Here is a 17139-nt window from a genome sequence, read left to right on the forward strand (position 1 = left end):
CACTAATATTGCATGTATTACTCTGTTGCCACTGAATGAATGAATGCATTTATACAATAAATGTTGGACTTCCAATTCATTCAGATGAGTTGACTGTACTCACCATTTTACGGCAATGTAACATCAACCCTCCCTACACGACAGAAAGGTCACTGAAAAGGAGGGAGTGTTGTGGTGTCTGTTTTATCTTTACCGCCTAGTACAGTACCTGATATAAAGTAGGTACTTAGTATCTGTGAAATAAACCAACACACAGCTATAATAAAAGTAAACTGGGGTAACTGCCACTAAAAGAGAAGGCACAAAGAGTGTTCTCTGAGACCCCTGCAAGACTCAGCAGGCTGCAAATATTTAAGAAGATGTGAGACAGAATTAAACTAACTGAAATAAGACCAAAGTGCACACCAGAGGAGAGAAAAGACAAGTAGTCAGAGAAAGCAAGACTTTCCTTTTTATTAGATTCACAATGCTATTTTAAAGTCCAACTTCTCTTTGAAAAACGTTTCTTTGCTATTAACTTCCTCATTGGAAAGCAGACAAATCCTGTCCTTGAAGGATACATTTTCTACTTGGTACAGCGCTCAGTACTCAGGCCTGCATCTGTATGGTTTACCAGCAGCAATCAAGTCCAGCATCTCAGAGAGAAGCACTGTGAAGGCTGGGAGGTCACCAACCAGGGCTCCCCTACTTCATATATACATATATACGTATATATGTGCATATATACATATATATGTACACACACACTTTTTTTTTTTTTTACAAAAATAATATAATAGGGTTTACACAGCTCTTTTAATTCTTTAAATTACATAGGCAAGGTCTATGCTTCAGTATAACCATTTTTTGCTTTGGATTAAAATGAGAATTTTAGGCCTAAAAATAGACTTCAGATTACTGAACAGAGGCCATATAGCAATACAGATTTAATAAATCTTGATCACCACATAACTAGAAATATGCTGCTTTTATCCTTATGCTGGGTGCTATATATCTGCATCAATTATTTTCATTTTAGCTAAAACACAAAAGCAAAACAGTTCACTGAAATAATCTTGTATTCATTACATTAGCACATACACCAAATTATACTAAGTGCATGATAATCTCTATGTTCCAAAGCTATATTTGTAGCATGTGCTCATCTCTACTCCATTAAATATAGTATCTAGCCGGCAATCACAAAAAAAGGAATGCATGCTGTACAGCAGGAGAAGAGAACAGTTTGCAGGGTGGTATCTTACTGGCAACCAAAAACAAAGTAAGAGAAACAAACCTTACAAGATAAGATACAAAACTAATTTGCAGTGACATTTAATACATAGTTTTATCAGAAGGAATACATTTAGATCATAGTTACATGGAAAAACACATAAACTATGTGAAATTCTGAGTTTTCTCCTAGAATATTCAAAATACTCATCAAAAGTTAATTAGTACAATCAAGATGGCCACTAGATGATTGAATAAACAGAATGTCATTTAGTATTTCAAAAACACAGATTCTGGGAAAAGCAGCTACCACCAAAATATCCAGAAATCTCAATTAACAGACACTCTGTCTTGCATACCTGATACTAACAAATATAACAAGTGTGTTTGCACAGACTATGAATGCAAGGCAATAGCCTACGGGATAGTCACGGGAAAGAATAAATGAGCACAATCCCACTGGAGCGAGTACAGAGAGCTCCTGCTGTTCTTCTGGTCCCTGCACATCCCCCACCTCCTGCCCCTGACCCCTGGTCAAACAAGGGCCATTTCTTTGGAGAAACAAATCTTTCAACAGCTCAAGCCCATTCTCTCTGACCCAACCAAGATACAACAGAGCCCAAGCATGGTGCTGGAAAGTCTTTCAGATGCTGGTATGATTCCTGATCATTGGACTGGACAGGTCCTCTTCACAGCCTCTCAAGTTCTGACTGGCACAACCTCCCTCCCTCAGAAGGGGTCAGCATGGTCTCTGAAGCCATAAATGAGGCGGCTCTAGAAGAATTAGAAGAAGGAGGTATCTGATGAAAAGGCACCTGCAAGTCTGAAATCCTCTTTGGTGAGAACACTGTACAAGCGCTGAGGCAGAGCCCGGGAGTACGGAGCCGGGCGTGGCACGGTGGTGCGCAAAATGAGTTCCCGGCCAGCAGGGGGTGGGAAGTCTGACACGGAGTTCTGCCTTCTCTCTTCTGGAGAGCCCATTCGCTTCAGTTCCTCCTCCGGTGGAGCCATGGCTGCAGCCTTGAACAGAATCAAATGCTAAATTCAAGAGCAAGTCCAAGGCTAAACTTAGATCATTTTGAAGGACAGATGAATAAACATGACAAATATATAAAAAAATGTTCTACGTTACTCAGTAATGCAGTCAGCCATGTTATGATTCCTCAAAAACCAACAGAAAAAGCAAGAAGCTTGAAACACTGCATGAGCAGCCAGAGATTACAAATAAATTGGTGACAGAGACAAAAGAGATAATGACTGCCAGGCAATCTGCTTTGAAAAGTAAGGGCCATATTCCGACATCTGAAGAGGGAAAATGTAGCACTGGTTTCTACACATTTCTTCTAGCAACAACACACGTTCAAGTCTGATGTCCTCAGTCCAGTAAGGAGCTGCTTCTCCCCCAGAGTCTGGAAAGATGGTTTTTATCTCCACTCTTTCATTTCTTTTTAAAGTTCATTTGCCAAATTAAAACTGGGGACATTGGCTTTGTTTGCTGAGCAGCTAAGGTGATAAAGAAATGATAGAGGTCCATGTAATGTAGCAATGGCCACAAAAGAGAAGTTCTCAATATTAAAGGCATCTATTTTTTTGCATTAAAATTGCATAAAAAACATTCAATTAGAGCCTTCATTTTAACCTTGATCACTATACTTCTTTCATTTCTCTGATTATTAGATTTCTTTCACAATACCATCGATTTAGAAAAAAAAAGTACTGTTTTGGTAATGGAAATATGAAATCATGTTATACTAAACATCAGCATGAAAGGTATGCCAAATCCAGACTGTTAAAGAGGTGGTTAGTCTTAATGACCTTATGAAGTTAGAGGGATGGGAAGGAACAAGGAACTATGAGGGACAAAGGCTATTTTGTTACCTCATCAGAAGATTCAGTCAGCTTGAGAAAAGGTGAGAAAAGAAACAGTGATGAAAAGGAAACAAGCAAGATGGTTTAAAAAGGGCTAGACAAGAGATTTCAAGATCATTTCAGAGATGGCATGCACTACATTAAGGAACAGGATCCTATCAAAAGAATATCAAGACAGACACACACCACATAAAACACACCTAGCTGTTAAATTGAGCAGACATATCCTACTTCTCATGCATCTGATGGTTCAACAGGCAACATACAGTGTCATTTAATGGGCAAAACTGATAAAACTGAAGCAAAATCCAATCTGTGGTTTATTTGCTGAATTCCACTGGAATACACCACTGACACATGTAATCATGATGAAGTTTAAACAAAGAGTTCTAAATATGTAAAACTGCTGTATGCTATACAAAATTCTCACTGAAATTTCATTACTTTCTAAAAAAAGTGAAAATCTTGATTAGTAAAACTGATATAAAGTATCAGTTAATTATGAAAAGTTACATATACTTTAATGGTTTACATCAACCAGACACTTAAGGTTTGAGTTCAAAAATGTACCAACCAGGTGCTTGTTTTATGGATTAAAGTCTGCCAATTCCCTAAAAACATTCCCTACAAGGTTTGAAAGTTTGAAATCTTCTACAATTACATAACGCAGGAAAAATGTACAATTTCACCCCTTAAAGGGTATTAGCTATTCAAGGCCACTGAAAAGATGATACACTCCTGTATTTATTAATGTAATAAGATAATTAAGTGGAACACAATAACAAAGTAAATCACGGAATATAATCCTGTTTTTCTAAAATATATATGTATTTATATATACTACATGTCAAATGTTGACAGTGATCATCAGAGGGTAGTGAGATTAATGTGATTAAGTTTTACTTTATATTTTCTGTATTATCCTACATTTTACAATAAGCCTTCTAGGGGGTGGGGGGAGCTATTCCCATTCTGGGGGGCAGAGGGGAGCTATTTCCATTCTGGAAAATATAATTTTGCTTAAATATTCACAAGTAATACTCTCAGCATTAAAAATAAAAATGCTTGAGATTTCAAGTCCTCTTAACACACAAGTTTTTTAAAAGTGAGGACAGAGGAAAGAATATCAGCAATAGGAGGAAAATTCATATTGGTGGTGACAAGGAAATGTGGTTGTTAGCTTTTGGCTAGTGAGCTAGTGAAAGATATAGGATGCAAAAAACAAACTTGGTTCCTGATTTCATGCCAAAGACAAAAACAAATCAAAGTAAGCATCTATTGTTTTCTAGAACTCTAATTTATAAGGAAATAAAATACTTGGTTTTTAACTTGAAATTCTTAAAGTTAGGGAACAATCCCATAAATAATCACAGGTTTCAATTCTTGCTAAAAATTCAGGTCAGTACATTTGGCTGTGAAACTGAATATATTAACTAGATAATACTCCAGACAGACTCAAAGGAGATTATACAGTTTTTATTTCATATGTAAACCCATGAAAATTCTTATTTGATTCTGAGAATTACACTTTCAAAAGTGGGTCATTCTAGAGTCATCACAGTTCCAGGTAAAGGGCACCCTTGTACTTATATATCTTCCTTTACTTACAATTGTGTTATATCCCAATAAACCCATCCTAAGTTGAAAATATCCTAAGTTGAAAATACATTTCCTACACCTAGCCTACCAAACATCACAGCTCAGCCTGGCCTACCTTACCTGAGCTCAGAACATTCACTTAAGCCTACAGTTGGGCAAAATCATCTAACACAAAGCTTATTTTATAATAAAGTGTTGACTATCTCATGTAATTTATTAAATACCGTACTGACAGTGAGAAACAGAATGGTTTTTGGGGTAGAGTAGTTGTAAGTATATTGGCTGTCTGCCCTTGGGGTCTCATAGCTGACAGGGATCTGCCCCTGCCCAGCACCATGAGAAGATTATGCTGCATATACCGCCAGCCCAAAAAAAGATCAAAATTCAAAATTCAAAGTATGGTTTCTACTGAATACATATTTTTTTCCTCCATCATAAAGTTGAAAATCCTAAGTCAAATTATTGTAAGTCAGAGACTGTCTGTATTACACTCTATAATATTTTTATCATAATCTTTCACATAATGAGTGCTGACATGAAAATCCTCTTAACCAGTAAACAAGATCAGTACAGAAAGTATCCACACAAAGTATAACTAGCATCACCTCCATAAAAATTCAAATTTTAAGAGTTTCAGAATGTCAGAAAGTACTACATATCTTTTGAGCCTTTACTTTCAGTAGCAGAGGTAATGGCAAAGATAATTATTCAAACTGGGCTTTCTTTCTGTGCTAAAGCCTGTTTCCATAGTCCTAAACATCTGAAATCTTGCTCTTCCTTAGATCAATGCACCATGACAAAAATAGACAAACTTCACAAATGAAACTGTGAATCCATTTGTAGTACATGGAGTTTAAAATTGGTAAAACTGAACTCTATTCTAATATGAAAGTAGTCAACATTTTTTCCTACCGCACAGCACTGGCCATTGCTAACACCGAGTCCCTATTAGATTCTGGAACAATGGATTTCAGACCCTTCTGGGTCTGGAAATTTATATCCTAAAATATACTTATTATTTTACTTAAACATGTAAGAAAGCAAATGGATTTCAAAGACTCAAAAGTCACTGTTGAAAGTCATTGTTTTTTTTTTAATGTTCAAACCCAATGCCCAGACTTACACTCAGCAGCTATATAACCAGCCAAGTGTGGGAATCAAAACAGCATCTTCCTGAGGAGAGGTCTGAAGAGATCAGGATCAGTCAGTAAGGGAATTCACATACCCTGTGAGCATTCACGAACAGCTTGTGAATGATTCTGCCAGCATGGCCTCTTCCTGCACCCACGACTAACACTTCAGGCTGCTCCAAAAGGCAACTCACAAACCTGGGGGAGAAAGGTAATGAAAGGACAGAAAGCGAGCTGCTCAGTTCACACTGTGCCAGTCCTCCCAAATTAATTCTGTAGACAGACTCTCAAACCATACTGGCTAAACCTACTAAGGCTAGAGTGGAACTTTTATAACAGAGGGACATTTGGAATTAAAATAGACTCAAATGACAATCTTACTGCCTTTCAACTGTTTTCATAAAATTTTCCTAAAAATCTCATATCTGGGGATGGCTGGGTGGGGCTCAGTTGGTTAAATGCTGGACTCTTGATTTCAGCTCAGGTCATGACTTTAGGGTCATGAGATCGAGCCCTGTGTTGGACTCTGCATTCAGTGGGAATCTGCTTGGATATTCTCTCCCTCTGCCCCTACCCTACTCTCACGCCCCTCTCTCTCAAATAAATAAATAAATCTAAAAAGAAAAAAAAAAAAAAACCTCACCTCTGTCAAAGGGTAAAAAGAAATATTGAGTCTATTTCTTTCAGACTAGGAGCTTAGAAAATACTACAGTAAATAAAAGATTAAAACAGTATTTTGGGGGATGCCTGATTGGCTCAGTCAAGTTAAGCATCCGACTCCTGGTTTTAGCTCAGGTCATGATCTCAGGGTCATGAGACCGAGCCCCACATTTGGCTCTGCTCTGTGTAAGGAGTCTGCTTAAGATTCTTTGCCTCTGCCCCTACCCCTGCTCATGCTTTCTCTCTCTCTCTCTCTCTCTAAAGTAAATGAATAAATAAAATCTTAAAAACAAAACAAAGTATTTCTGGACAACAAAAACCAATTTATACATATACAGCAAAGCAATAATCCATATCTCTCATTATTTGTTCTTTTAAAGTGGGTGTGTATGTGTGTGTGCATGCATGTGTGCTTAAAATACACATTTTTCTGGGCAAAGCCTCAACTGTGCCATTATGTGCTAGAAACACTACACCTCCAAGTACATCCCAGAGAATGTATGTACAGCTATCAGGGTCAAAGCACCACGCATGCACCACTAATTCATACTGCTATTTCAGAAACGATTCCCTTGATTAGTACTTATTCTTCTCATTTAAAAAGGAAGGAGTTTTCAAGAGCAAAGAAGCCTAGGAGAAAATTTCACTCAACACAAGATATAAAATTCTAACAAGAACTTGTTAAGAGCTATAGCACATGCTTGTCATATTATCTTAATTATTTAGCATCAATAATGACATTTCATTTCTGAAAAGGCTGATGAAGAATTTAAAGTTATGATAAATTCAAGTTGCTGAAGTAACAAATTTGGAAATACTTTATCACAATTAAAATAACATTGTTCTTTCAAGTACCACAGGCAAAAATGGCAGGGACTCATACTGACAAATAAAATAGGGTACCACAAAAGAATCTCAGTATTCTATTAAAATGTTCTAAAGAGAGTGGTGGCTTTTCCTACTGCAGACAAAAGTTACTCAAATATCAATTACCTTTCAAGATCTTCTTTTTCCTCCTCTTGTTCACATTTCTCAGTTCCAAACTTGGCTTTCAGTGAGCGGGCTCTGGCAATTATAGCTTCTACATTAGTAATTTGATGGATGATTTCCTAACAGTGGAAAAGAGAGAGACATACATTGGAAAACAGCAAAAAAAAAAAAGGCAGCCTTTTAAAAAAATGTATCTTTAAAATAATCAGTGCCAACTAGTGAGAACATTTGGCAAGATCCTGACACCATAGCAAACTTACTTCCAATTTCTTGTCTTCTGGATTGGGGAAGTGCAAAACTTTACTGGAATGGGTTATTATCTGCTTTATAATCTTCTTAACTGAAGAAATGTTTTCCAGATTTTCTATTTTTAAGAAGATCAAAGCCATCATTAAATAAGTCAGGCAAAATATACTTTCATTTTAGAAATGAACTAATGACTAACCAAATAAGACACTTACCTTCTTCCTTTACCTTGAGTACAGCTGCGTGAATTACACAAGGTAACAGGTGCCGAGCGAGGTCTGCAGGTTTCTGTACCGCCAAATAGTGCAGCACCTGAAGGAGGCACAAAGTTACATGAATGATCAATGGAGCTGTCAAAGAATAAAGTAGCCATTTATGAACGAAGAAAAAAAATCCTCTGCACCACTGAACTCACATCTATAACAAGAGTTGAGAAGAGCTCTCTTCTCTTGGTACTTTGCCCTACTCATCCAGGTAAGTAGCTACTACCCACAATAGTAAGAATAACGTTACTGAAAACTAATAAGGATTTTAGAATTTTATAGTGGTGACTATGCAATTTTGTTCTTCTTTCCAGTATGTAATACATGCAAATTAGGAAAATACAAAGAAAACAAGAACCATCTGTAAATTATACCACCGAGAGATAACAATTGTTAATGGTGGAAGATTCTCATTCTGGGATTTTTTAAGATACTGAACACAGATATTAGGTAAATGAATATTAAGTATGTAAAATACTGTTTTGTAACCTGCTTTACTCACTTAACATTTCTAAACATTGATGGAGACCTTCCACTAATTTTCTGGTTTATCGTTTATCCAAAATGCAAATTGTTTTATTATTGTTCTAATTAAAAAAATACAGAGAAGTTATGTATAACACATGGACCCTACCTTTAAGCTCCTTATTCAACAGCAGTAAAGATAAAAGAAATCTAATCTCATTACGTGAACCTGGATGATAAATGCTCACAGATCTCTGAAATGAATGAATGAACGAATGAATGCATACATACATACACAGAGTATAATGCAAAAACTCTCCAGAAATCCTACTTCCTAAGAAGCAACACATTTTTGTGTTTATCTTCTCAGGCTTATTTCTATGTCCATTTAAACACAAAGATATAGGCATATTCAATTTCTTAACAAAAAACTGTAATATACATACTATTTTATAACTTGCTTTGTTCATTTAATGACTTATAACCTTTACTTTTTGGCTTGCAGAATTTTGTGTGGTTTGATAATTTTCTTTAATTAAGAAATACACATACCAGAGTATTAATAAATAACTTAAAGACAACATGAACACTTGTTTACACACCACCAACCAGCTTAAGAAACAGAACATCACCAGCACTTTCCAAATCCCCGTGTGCCTCCCTGATCAAGTCTCCCTCCCTCACACACCCCACCATCAGTAAGTGACTACTAATCATTCTTTTGCTTGTCGACATAGTTTTCTCACATATGTGTATAGCCCCAAACAATGTATTGCTTAGTTTGGTCTGCCCTGAATCTTTATATAAATGGAATGTTTCTGGTTCCGACCCTCAGTGACTTGTATACAGCATTCTTTTAGAGATGCATATGTTGATACATACTGTAGTTTATTCATTTTCACTCTATATTAAAATGTTCCTCCACTGATGGACAACCCCCCGCCCCCCCATTTTTGGCTATTACAAATAAGGTCCCTGTTTTATTATTGGGTATGTTTCCTGGAGTACATGTAGGGGAATTTCTTGAGGGCATATACCGAAAAACAGAACTGGATATATACAAGATAATGCCAAACAATTATTTTTTTGTATTGAAGTCATATTCCAAATTATTTTACAAAGTGTTTCAAAAGAGTTACATCCTTATCTAGAGTAATAATAGTTCCCAGTGTTGTACATCTTTGCTAACACTTACTATTCAACTTTGGTTTTCCTTAACTTAAAACCAAACAAATTTGCAAGAAGACAAAATATATCTATACCCTTTGCCTAGACTCACCTTTTACCTCATTTAATCACACCCATCTCTTTCCTCTGTATGTGCATACGATATATTACACACATACATTTTTTTCTGAGTAATGTGAGAGCAAGTTACATACACCATGTCCTTTTACCCCCAAAGATCTCAGTGTGTATTTCCTGAAATTAAGAATGTTTTCTTATATAATCAAAAGACAAACTATTGTGATTATATAAACTACCTTTAACACTGATCAAATACTTTTAATGTAGCCTACTTTCCCTTATTACAATTTCATCAATAGACCAAATAATGATTTTTATAACCTTTTCCCACCACCATACAGGATCTAGTTAAAGATCATACACAGCATTTAGTTTTCATACTTCTTTAATCACAACAAATCTGGAAGTTTTCCAGTCTGTCTTTTATAACACGGATATTTTGAGTACAGTGCCCTCCCCTCCCCTTTCTGAATAACTGAATTCCATGCTTTATTCATATTTTCTTAATTTAAAAAAATTTAGATACAATTTACATACCATAAAATTCACCACTTTAAAATATACACTTCAGTGGTCTTTAGCATACTTACAAGTTATACAACATCACCATTATCTAATTGCAGAACATTTTAATCACACCAAGAAGAAACCCATTACCCGACAGCAGTCACTCCCTCATTTCTCCCAGCTCCTAGCCCCTGGTAACTACTAAACTAACTTTCTGTCTTCATGAATTTGCCTATTCTGGTATTTCATATAAATGGTATCATGTTACATGTAGCCTTCTATTTCTGGTTTCTTTCACTTAACATAATACTTTTAAGGTTCCTTTGTGGTATACCATGTATCAGAACTTCATTTATTTTTATGGCTTAATAATATTTCATTGTATGAATATGCCGTGCTTTACTTATCCATTCATCAGTTGATCGATATTTAGCTTGGTTTCACTTTTTTGCTATTATGAATCATCCTGTCAATATCTGTATATTCACTCTCCTCAGTTTTTATTTAATGTCCTTTTCCTATTCCAGGATCCCAACCAGGATACCACATTATATTTAGTAGTCCTATTTCTAGGCTCCCCTCACATGTGACACTTTCTTAGACTTTTCCTTGTGTTTACTGACCTTGACAGGTTTTTTTTTTTTTTGAGATTTTATTTATTCATTTATTTAAGAGAGAGAAAAAGTGAGTGTGGAGCTCAACACAGGGACCCTGAGATCATGACCTGAGCAAAAATCAAGATTTGGGCGCTTAACCAACTGAGCCACCCAGGTGCCCCTGACTTTGACAGTTTTAAGGAATTCTTGTCAGGTATTTTGTAAAAGGTGCCTCAACTGGAACTCAATGTTTTTCTCATGGTCAAACTGGGGTTAGGAATTTTGGGGAAAAGATGAGAGAGTTATAAAGTGGTACTTTCATCACCTCATATCAAGAGTACATGAAACTCATCAATATTGACTTATCCATGTTGCTAACCTTGCTCACCTGGCTAAGACAGTATTTGTCTGGTTTCTGTACTGTAAGGTTACTCATTTTCCCCAATTTCCATACTGCACTCTTTGGAAGGAAGTCACTATGCACAGTCCATGCTTACACAGTGAGGAGTTCTGCTCCATCTCCTTGTGGGCAGAGCAGGTTTGAAGTTCTTCTGCATCGATTTGTTTCTTCTCGCCAATTTATTCAATCATTTATTTGTAACAGTATAGACTCAAGGATGTCTATTTTATACTTTGAGTTACAGTCCAACGGTACTTTATTTTGTTGCTCATACTGTTCTAGTATTGGCCACTGGGTAATGTTTCAATTGATTCCTGTGTCCCTTTAATATACTCCTAGAATTCTGTGCTGTGGATTGGTTTTTTTTTCAGCTCTTTTTTAGAACAGAATGTTTCTCATTTGGGGTTTACCTAATGCTTCCTCATGTTTAGATGCAGAATATGTACTCATGGGTCAGTGCATAAGTGCTGTTGGATCCTTCAGAGTATCACATCTCAATGCAGACAATCTGCATCTATCCCTTATTAGTAATATTAGTTTTGACCATCCATTCAAGGTATTGCCCCATTTCTCTACTACATAGTTATTATTTCCTTGCAATTCTCCAGTTGTCTTGGAGAGACACTTTAAAATCATGCAAGTATGATGCTCTTCACCCAGATTTCCACCTAGACATCTACTGATGATTCTCACCTGAACCAATCTTTACTATGAATATGGTCGTAAAATGAAGAGTTTCCTACTCCAGCATATCCTCCATATTTATTGGTCATCTTTGAGCTGAAACGCCTCCCTTCTCTCCCATTTCTTTATCTGCAAATTGTCAATGTGGACCCATGGGTTCCGATTTTTTCCCAATAGTGTAGAATTCATTACTGTCCTTAGTTATTTGCCATTCAAATTGTCCAGATTTGGCAATTAAGAGTCCCTTCAAACTACCTCCTTATGATATACCCCTATCTTCTTTTAAGCAGTTCCTTATTTTCTGGCAACATATAATGTTCCACACTCATACCTTCCTTGTCCCAATTCTGAAATCAGCCATTTCTCTGAGGAAAGCATGGTCCCTTTTAATGAGGAATGTTCTAGAAATCAATATATATGTGTGTTCACTGCTACTGAGATGTCACTGTTTCTAGACCCCTTCAGAAAAAAGCTAGGAAATATATATTATTATGCCTATGTACATACCCACATTATCTATCCATACTTTAGAAACCTATGGGTCCACACCAATACTGCCATTTCCAATGCACTGCCATTTGGTCTTCCTTGCTTTCCTCAATTCCATGTTTGTATCTGACTTCTACAGTGAGAATTCTGGCTTCCAACAACACCAACACATTTAATTACTCATTTAATCAAACAATAATCCACCTAGAAGTTTCAGAATTGCTTACCCAACACCACTACAAAAAACAAATCTAGAAAATAGAGTTTAGGATTTGTTTGCAGTGCTCTCCCACCTCTCCCCATACCTGGGGGTATACAGTCAAACATATTTTATGTGATCATATATTACTGAATTAGATCCTCCTCCTAACTCCGACCCCATTTCAGTGTGGTTATGTTATTCATTTAAAATACACCTGGACAGGTGGTTAAGTGTCTGCCTTCGGCTCAGGTCATGATCCCAGGGTCCTGGGATTGAGCCCCCCATCGGGCTCCTTGCTCAGCGGGGAGCCTGCTTCTCCCTCTGCCGGCTCTGCCTGCCGATCCCCCTGCTGTGCTCTCTCTCTCTGACAAAATCTTAAAAAAATATATATATATACCTGAACTAATTTATCTCAGCTTGCTTTCAGTTTTGGTCATTTCCCCTCTTTCCATTCTTGTTGATTTATTTTAATTTTTGAATATGTAGACAATTAACATTTTTCCAGAAGTCAAAAGTATACAGAAAGTATACTCTTTCCTAAATGTCATTCCCTCCCATATTCCTTTTACTCCTATTTTTTCCTCCCTTTTCAACCATTCTGGGTAACTAATTTCAGTGTTCTCTGTTTGTGAAGATAAATTTCTTTTTATGACGATCAATAGACATGTTTTCTTAATCTCCCTTTTTTACACAAAATGAAGCATACTATATATATTCATTTGCACTTTACTTTTCTCTTAAAAACATCCTAGAAATTGCTATCATTTAATAGATATTTTCCTCATTTTTTTAACAGCTGTCTAGTCCTCAGTTATGTAGATAAACCAGTCTTCAATAAAGCTCCTAAGTTTGGGCATACAGAGAGTTTCCACTATTTTCTAATTACAATTAATGCAGCAATGAACAACTTAGTGCATCTTTATTTTTGTACTGTTGAAAATATTAGTGCAAATTCCTAGAAGTGGGATTGCTTTTGGAGTGAAAGGGTAAATGCGTATGTAAATTTTATTAAATACTGCCAAGTTCCTCCCCACATGGGGATTGTATCATCCTGGCTCTCACCAGTAATGTATGAGAGCTGTTGCCTCAGGGCCTCATTGAGTATTAATTAAGCTGTTAAATTTTCACCAATGTGATGTGTGATAAATGTTATCTCAGTGAAGTTTTTTAATTTGCATTTCTCTTATTATGAATAAAGTTGAACATCTTTTGAAAAGTTTAAGGGTAATTATCTTTTTTGGGGATGAGCTATCTCCTCAGACCTCTTGCCCATATTTCTAGAGTATTTTGGCCCTTTAACTGTAATACATATATTTCTCCCAGTATACAAATATTTCTCAGTTTATCGTTTGTCTTCTGGCTTTTTTTCAGTCCATTCTTGTGTGTGGTATGAGAAACAGATCTAAGTTCATTTTTTGCCAAATGGTTATTCAGTTATCCCAAAACAATTTATTAAAAGGGTCACCTAGGGGAGCCTGGGTGGCTCAGTCAGGTAAGTGTCCAACTCTTGATTTTGGCTCAGGTCATGCATGATCTCAGGGTTGTGAGATTAAGCCCATCGTCAAGCCCCGAGTCCAGCTCCATGCACAGCATGCTTAAGATTCTCTCTCTCCCTCTCCCGCTGCCCCTCCATCGCCCTCTAAAAAATAAAGTAAAATAAAGTAAAAGGGCCATCTATACCAGTGATTTGAGATGCCATTTTTATCATATACTAGATTTCTACATGCATCTATGAACTTGCTATTCGGTTTCACTGGACTGTCTATGCACCATTATCACATTATTTAAATAGTGAGGCTATGTACTATGTTTTAGTATCTAGTTGGGTTAGTTGCCCGCCCCCCCGCTCCCCCCCCCCAAAACACCTACCTCATAGCTCTTTCTTTTCAATCTATTCTTAGCTACTCTTATTTATTTTATTTATTTATTTATTCATTTATTTATTTATTTGACAGAGAGAGATACAGCGAGAGAGGAAACTCAAGCAGGGGGAGTGGGAGAGGGAGAAGCAGGCTTCCCGCCGAGCAGGGAGCCTCATGTGAGGCTCAATCCCAGGACCCTGGGATCATGACCTGAGCGGAAGGCAGCTGCCCAACTGACTGAGCCACCCAGGCGCCCCTATTCTTAGCTATTCTTGCATGCTTTTTTAAAATAACAATTTACCCATTTAAAATATACAATCCAATGGTTTTAGGTATATTCATAGTTGTACAACCAAAACCACAATCAATTTTAGAACATTTCCATCACCCAAAAAAGAAACCCATTAACAGTCACTCTCCAAACCCCTCAGTCCTAAGCCTACATGTTTATTTTTCCAAATAAATTTGAGTATCAACTTATCTGGCTCCATAGTAAAGACTTTTGGTATTTTATTGGGACTGCATTAAATTTATAAATTAATTTAAAGAGAACCGACCTTAATGATGTTGAGACTTCCTAACCAAGAACAAGCAGTATCTATTGTTCAAGACAGTTCTACTTTCTTTATTCATATTTCTAACATTTCTGGTTAGCTTTATTTCTAGGTATTTTACCATTTTTTTCTCTTTTAATGAAGAGAAAATGTCATTTACATCTTCAGAATGGTTATTATTTGTGTATATGAATACTACTAGATATATTAACTTTATATCCTGCTGCCTTGCTGAATTCTTCTGTATGAATTACTTTTATCATTGGTTCTTTAGATTATTCCAGGTATACTGTCACATCATCTACAAATAAAAAGTTCTTCAAGTCCTATGCTTCTGCTTTCTCTTTTCTAATTATAGTGGGTAATAACTTCAGAATAACATTAAATGGAAGTGGAGTTAACAGGCACCATTGCCTTGTTCCTGACCTTAGTGAGAATAACTCTAGGATCCCCCCCATTAAGATGCTGTGTTTAGGATTGAGCTCTATACATCAAAAACTAATGATGTAATGTATGGTGATTAACATAATAAAATAAAATAAAACAAAAAAAAGGATTGAGGTCTATATTTTTCATTTTAAGAAAATATCTACCCATTCTTATTTCTCAATTTTATTGGGAATAAGTATTAAATTTTATCAGACTTTTTCACTATATATGGAAATGATATATTTTCTGTTTAAACCTATTAATGAAGTTAATAAGTAAATTTCCAAACAATCATTGTGTACTCAGTCGACATGTATTATTTTCTTAAAGTGGTGAGAGTATATTCACTTAGGATTTTGCATTCAATTTCTTAAGTACTACTGGTCTGTACTTTTTTTTTATATGCTACTTTTATCAGACTTAGGGACCAATGTTATAGTCAACGTTTCTGATAAAAGATTTTGGGAAATTTCCTCCAACTGCTATGTACCAAAACAATAAAGTAGCACTGGGACTATCTGGTCTCTCAACATTTAGATGAATTCACTGTGAAACCATCTAGGCCTGGTGGTTTTTTATGGGGTCATTTCTTGGCAACTGTGTCTATTTCTTCTATGGAAATGTCGGTTTAGATTTTCTATCTTTAGTCATTTTTGATATGCTGTATTTTCCTCGGAAATCATCCATTTCATCTTCATTTACAAATTTATATACAGAATCATACAAAGTATTGGTTGTTGTTTTTGTTTTTTTTACTATTTCCTCCATATCAAGTTATTGGCACTTTTTGTCATTTCTTATTTTGTATATGCATGCTTTTCCCTCTGTGATTAAAGCAGTCAACCATGTGTCTATTTTGATTTTTTAAAAATAAAACCAGATTACTTTGATCTGTTTTTCTGCTCTCTATTTATCACTCTTTGCTTTTATCTTTATCACTGCCTTCCTTTCGTTTTCTTTTGGTTTTACTTTGTTCTTCCTCTAACTTCTTAAGTTAGAAATTTATTAATTCAGTAATTTTCATTCTTCTGTTTTTTTTCTTGATGGAGGTATTTAGGTCTATGGATTTTCCTTTGAGCACTCCTGAAATATATCTTACAGGTTCAGGTGTATAGTGTTTTCATTATTTTTCAGAAATTTGTCTTAGTATTTCTCCTTTACCCAAGAGTTAATATAAGGCTTTTACATTTCCAGGTAGAAGGCCTAGTTTTTTGTTGTTTCATTTTTAATTCCTAGTTTTACTGCAGAGATCAGAGTACTGGTTCTATTTCCATTATGAATCCTGCTGATATTCTCTTTGGGCCCTAATATACTATCAGATTTGTGAATTTTCCATGTGCACATGAAAAAAAGGTACAGTCTCTACTCTCAAGGTGTCATGTTTGGGATATATCTAAAAGATCAACCTTATGACCTTGTTTCGATCTTTCTTTAGTTTTGTCTACTTGACTATCTTGTATTAAGAGTAATGTGTTCAACATCTGTTTCAATCTGTTTCTCTTATCTCCTGTGGCTTCCTATTTTTATAGATGGCTACTGTGTTATCTAGTGTATAAACATTAACAAATGTTATATCCTCATTGTCAAATACCACTTTAAGATTATAAAGCATATCTGTGTCATCATTTAATGCTTTTCTGCTTTACTTCTACTTTATTTCGTATCAGGACCATAACCCCTGCTTTCTTTATTGCTCTCATGTACCTGGTAAATCTTTGTCCACTGTTTACTTTG

The 17139-nt window shown here is 35.9% G+C and overlaps 1 protein-coding gene across 2 annotated transcripts in view; it reads right to left on the reverse strand.

The window, feature by feature from the left end:
* Positions 1-428: 428 nt before the first annotated feature.
* RAB3GAP1 (RAB3 GTPase activating protein catalytic subunit 1) overlaps positions 429-17139 on the reverse strand; it is a 113049-nt gene continuing 96338 nt past the window's right edge. The window contains exons 20-25 of one of the 2 annotated variants that reach the window (XM_032411443.1): positions 7922-8018; positions 7721-7824; positions 7464-7579; positions 5906-6008; positions 3091-3111; positions 429-2232 (exon numbers count right to left, since the gene is read on the reverse strand). In XM_032411443.1, coding sequence (XP_032267334.1) covers positions 1996-2232; positions 3091-3111; positions 5906-6008; positions 7464-7579; positions 7721-7824; positions 7922-8018 — 678 coding nt within the window. In that variant the 3' untranslated portion in view covers positions 429-1995. The remainder of the gene's footprint in view (positions 2233-3090; positions 3112-5905; positions 6009-7463; positions 7580-7720; positions 7825-7921; positions 8019-17139) is intronic. The other variant, XM_032411453.1, reaches the window with a different exon arrangement.

The sequence above is a fragment of the Phoca vitulina genome, unplaced genomic scaffold (assembly GCF_004348235.1).
Source record: "Phoca vitulina isolate PV1807 unplaced genomic scaffold, GSC_HSeal_1.0 scaffold1, whole genome shotgun sequence".
Lineage (NCBI taxonomy): Eukaryota > Metazoa > Chordata > Mammalia > Carnivora > Phocidae > Phoca > Phoca vitulina.